This window comes from Lygodium microphyllum, chromosome 21 (assembly GCF_053477565.2).
Source record: "Lygodium microphyllum isolate KBCC chromosome 21, Lygodium_microphyllum_v1.1.10, whole genome shotgun sequence".
In the NCBI taxonomy this organism is placed as follows: domain Eukaryota; kingdom Viridiplantae; phylum Streptophyta; class Polypodiopsida; order Schizaeales; family Lygodiaceae; genus Lygodium; species Lygodium microphyllum.
In genome coordinates this window covers 118,507,662-118,512,352 of record NC_141155.1, presented here as the reverse complement: position 1 = coordinate 118,512,352, position 4,691 = coordinate 118,507,662, and the positions used below count along the sequence as shown (strand labels likewise).

Genomic DNA, 4,691 nt, shown 5'->3' with positions numbered 1-4,691 from the left:
TCATATGTTGGTAAAGAAGCCATAGATACCAATGTGCCTTGCTGAAGAAGGAAGATGTCAATCACCATAAACCATGAACCGCAATGTCCACCTCAAGGGGTGTGAAAGCAGTGTGAAGCACGAACCGCAATGTCCGCCTCAAGGGATAGGAGGACAGTGGAAGGACTGGAAGTGAGCTGCCAGTGGAAGGAGGATGCGATCAACAATAAGAGGTTGAAACTAGTAGAAAAATACAGGTGAGGAGAGAGAAAGACTAAAAACGCAAGCAATACAACCTACAAAAGAGAAAAAGGCTAAAAACGCACAAAAAAACAACAGGAGCAGTCGGTATGCTGAAAATCAGCTCTGAACAATGTGTGATAGGCTGAAAACAAGCGCCAAACTGTTCTAGATAGCAATGGCCAGCTTGGACCGCGATGTCCTCCGTGTCCGAGGTGTGGGTAACAAGCCGAAATACCTGAAATCTACAAAAATGAGATTTTGATACAGCGGAAAAAGAAGAAAAGTGGATGCCGAACCTGCCACTGGTCTTCGCCTTCACTGGAGTGGAGAATCTTTGCCGCTGTTTAAGCAGATCTAGCTTTGATACCATGTCAAAAGATGACGTACCAACGAGATAATAGGGTTGGCAAGGAGAAACACAGAGTGAACTCGACAAACATGGAGAAGAGAAGAGAAGAGAGAAGAAACTCTGATGAATGGAATGATGAAGTTCTAAATCATGGAGTGAATGTGATACAAGGGAACAAGGGTGCCGTAGCACAAGGAAGATGATGAAGACAGCCACAAACCACGAACCGCAATGTCCTCCTGAAGGGGTGTGAGGGTAGTGGAGAGAAGAGGTGACGGACTGAATGAATCAACCGTGAGGAATGAATGAGAGAGTGGCCTATAAATAGGCACAGTCAGTCTAGGATGGTGCCCCTTTTTGGGGCTGCAAACCCTAAACGCAAACCTTAAACGCAAAAACGCAAACTGCAAGTGAAGGGTGAAGGGTTTCTCAACAAGCTAATCTTGTTCTGTCACTGAGTATTGGTCCAAGGAGGGAACCGCTATCCGAAAAGCTTGTTGCAAAATACAAGATGGCTAATTCCATCACATGATCCATACCGTAGGACAAAGCACCAGAAATTGATTTGGTGTTTCAGCTACTTGTTTAGGCATAGGTTGCCAAAATGAATAATAAGAAAATTAGACTAACTAAGTGGAGATCTTGTACAACATTAATCAAACCTTGTAAACCAAGAGAGGAAGAGAGAGAACAACTGCACTGCGACCATTGCTTTCTTAAGCTCATGTTTACTTCACTCAAACTGTAACAGTGCAAAAACATGTGGAAAGGCTGTCTCAGAGCCGAGAGTAAGTAGTCAATTGTCGTTCGTATTCGTCAGTTTTGTCAGGCAAACCAACCATTACTGTAACTCTAGAAATGGCAAGCACTTTGCTCCTTGGATTTTCATCTATCTCTGAATGTGTGGCCACAGCAACTGCTGATAAAGTTACATCCCATACCTGCAGGGAGGCAAGACTTCAAACTGTTGGACTAGCTGAAACAATGTATAGACTCACCATTTTACATGACCATCTGATCATGGGCCTTAAAACAGAGCAACTCACTCCTTCTATGCATCCTGAGAATACTACTGTGAATGTGAAAAGCAATAAAAAAGGTCTCATATACGAACATGAAGTCTTCTGCCAGTCTGAACAGGTTTGGCCGATGCAAAAACCTCTGTTCCTATTGTTGCAGCTTTCAAGTGATTGATAGTAAGCTGGACCCCTGCAACTCGTGATTTTGTTGCTGCATAAGCACCTAAGCTTGCAAGAGCTTCTGCAATCAATGCTGACACTCCACCATGAAGCAAACCAAAGGGCTGGATCAAGAAGCGCAAAAGCATATTTCAATAAGAGGCCTGATAAAAGGACACAAGCCCAAAACACACATACTTCCTGTTCTTTTTTGGATGAAACTATGGTAATCAATTCCATTACATCAATGCACAAAAATCGCTATAATCGAGTGTGTAACATATGCAAAGTCAGAAACGTTAAGAAAAGAGAACAATCTCGTGAAGGATATAAATGTATCAATGAACAAATGGTAAGCATATCATGCTCCCCTCTTGTGGAGACTACTTGTGCTCTGCAAGCCCTTTGAATCTGCATACATTGGTGCAATATGTTGGACCTCCCTGATAAAGCCTCCCCTGTTGAATTTCTTGTGGCCTGAAAACTTGGCTGTGGGAGTTTGCTGCTTGCAAAGAACAGCAGTGAACTACAAATAACTCTAATGCTGAGTTCAGAATATAGAACCGGTGCTTACATGCTTAATTGATATGGCCGATACCACTCAACCCTATGGAAAACACCACGATCGGATCTTTCCAACAACTCTGGTGATCAATTTCAGATACCATAGATCAACCGTAATAAGAGAGTCTGGAATCTTTGTTGCCAAATCAGTACTCCATATAACAAAGGTTCACTTTCCATTCACCACGGCACCTCATGTGCGAGGGCTACGAGCAGCACAGAACACTGACATGCACAATACAAGGCCGCCATAATAGTACAGACATTAACAGTGCCAGACAAGACATCAACAGAAGCGGACAAGGCAAAGCATAGGGGTGTGATTTAAAGGGGAGAAGGGAAGAAAGCACCTGACAAGTCTTGGAGGTAACGACGAAACGGCCCTCCACGGCTTGAGCAGTCATGCGCTCCATCTGGAAGCCTACAAACTTGAGGGGCTCGTCCATCATATCCCTTTCTTCTACATTCTCCGTATTGCTAGAGCTCCGTGTAGCTGAGGCCATGTTGCTGCTGCTGCTGCTGCTCCTGTTGGTAGCAGATCCCGTGTCTACCTGCAGGCTGATATCATCTAAATCTCTCTCTCTCTCGGCTCTGGATCTCGATTCTCCATTTTGTTGTTTCGTGCGTTAGAATCTCCTTCTCCGACTTCCTATTCTAAATCCTTGCCTCCTCTCGCCTGCAAATTTAGTTTTAAAAAAACAACTGCAACGGATGGCATCGAGTGGCTTTTCCAATTATTTTTAGAAAGAAGTCGTCGACCGTTAGATCTTCTCATTAGGAAGACGCCTGCATTCGAGTAAAATTGATTGCATTTTATATTATATCTCATTCTTAATGTCAAATCTCAAAAAGTTATAAAAGTTAAAATTGTAATATTTTAATTTATTGGATGTTTAATTTTTTAATGTATGCATGTCATGTGTTTTGATATGAAAGTGTGTTAATATTATTTCTTAATGTGTTTATGAGTGTTATTAATTAATGTGTTATGTGTGCCTTTTGATATGAAAGTGTGTTACTATTAATGTATGCATGTCATGTCTTTTGATATGAAAGTGTGTTAATATTATTTCTTAATGTGTTTATGCGTGTTATTAATTAATGTGTTATGTGTGTCATTACATTGTTAAGGTGTATTACGTGTTTTAAGTGTTTGATTAATTAATGTGTGTATGTGTTATATAAATGTGTGATAACATTATTATGTTTGTGTTAATAGTATGTATTCATATGTATATATGTGCTAATAATTAATGTGTATTATGCATTTAAAAATAAATGTGTGTTAAGTGTGTTACGGAGAGGATGTGTGATAATATGGTTATGTTTGTGTTAATGTTATGTATTGATATGTGTGTGTGTGTTATTAATTAATGTGTATTATGTGTTGTCTAAAAGTTACAAAGTTGAAATTTAAATATTGTAATTTATTGCATGTAAAATGTTTTTTCTTTATTGATACACACTTTGTCTTTCTCAAATACCTGTGGATATTCATGGTTTAATATAGAGTTAAAGATGTGTTAATGTTGATGAATAAAGTAATTAGATTGTTTATTAAAACTTAAAAAACTTAATATTTTGTTCATTTAAGTTTTAATTAATGCTTGAATACTTTAATAGTTTAATGCTTTTATGATGTCCCTCGTGTGTGTATGGATATTCATGCTTTGATGTGGAGAAAAAGATGTGTCAAATATTTTCTCGACATAGTCTCATTGTGTCTCTCTCATGTATGCATAAATATTGTAATACTTTGGTGCGCCTAGGTCATGAAAGTATTAAATTACTTTTTAAAAATGTTCTCTCTCTCTCTCTCTCTCTCTCTCTCTCTCTCTCTCTCTCTCTTTGTGAACTCTTAATACTTTGTGTAACCATGGCAGTATGGAGCATGCGAAAACATCCGATGCAAGAAACAATGTCCATGTACCAAACATTGTTTTGTGTACTCCCAATGCACGAATGAATGTGCGTAAAGCCAAAGACATGGCTAGGAGGAATTCAGTACGGCGTGCCCTCAAACATGTCAAAGGACACAACACTTCCGTTGTATCCCTAAAGCTCCTGCATCGGTTGGATGCAATTGAGAAGCAAATCAAGAGTTTAAACAAACGTCAAAGAGCTTCGAACTCCTTTTGTCAAAACTTTGGTGATCGCCTTCAAAGGATCAAAAAAATGCTGGCAGAAAAATATGAAGGAGGCTTGGTTGATGGGATAATTTTGCAAGGCGAGATAGATGAAATAAAGGGCTATATAGGAGAAATCTATGAGTTGGTTCGCAAGCACTGGCCAGGGTGTGCTTTGGAAGACCATGCAGAAAAGTTGCGAGACCTTGCTAAGAGCAATAATCGTATAGAGGATGGAGTGTGTAAATTACT

The 4,691-nt window shown here is 39.6% G+C and overlaps 1 protein-coding gene across 1 annotated transcript; it reads right to left on the bottom strand.

The window, feature by feature from the left end:
* Positions 1–1,213: 1,213 nt before the first annotated feature.
* Positions 1,214–3,022, bottom strand: LOC148018480 (1,4-dihydroxy-2-naphthoyl-CoA thioesterase 2-like). The gene is made up of 3 exons (XM_087661710.1): positions 2,664–3,022; positions 1,686–1,874; positions 1,214–1,512 (listed from the first exon to the last, which is right to left on the bottom strand). The coding sequence occupies exons 1-3, from the start codon at positions 2,814–2,816 to the stop codon at positions 1,348–1,350; spliced, it is 507 nt and encodes a 168-aa protein (XP_087517836.1). The 5' UTR covers positions 2,817–3,022; the 3' UTR covers positions 1,214–1,347.
* Between the last annotated feature and the right edge of the window lie 1,669 nt (positions 3,023–4,691).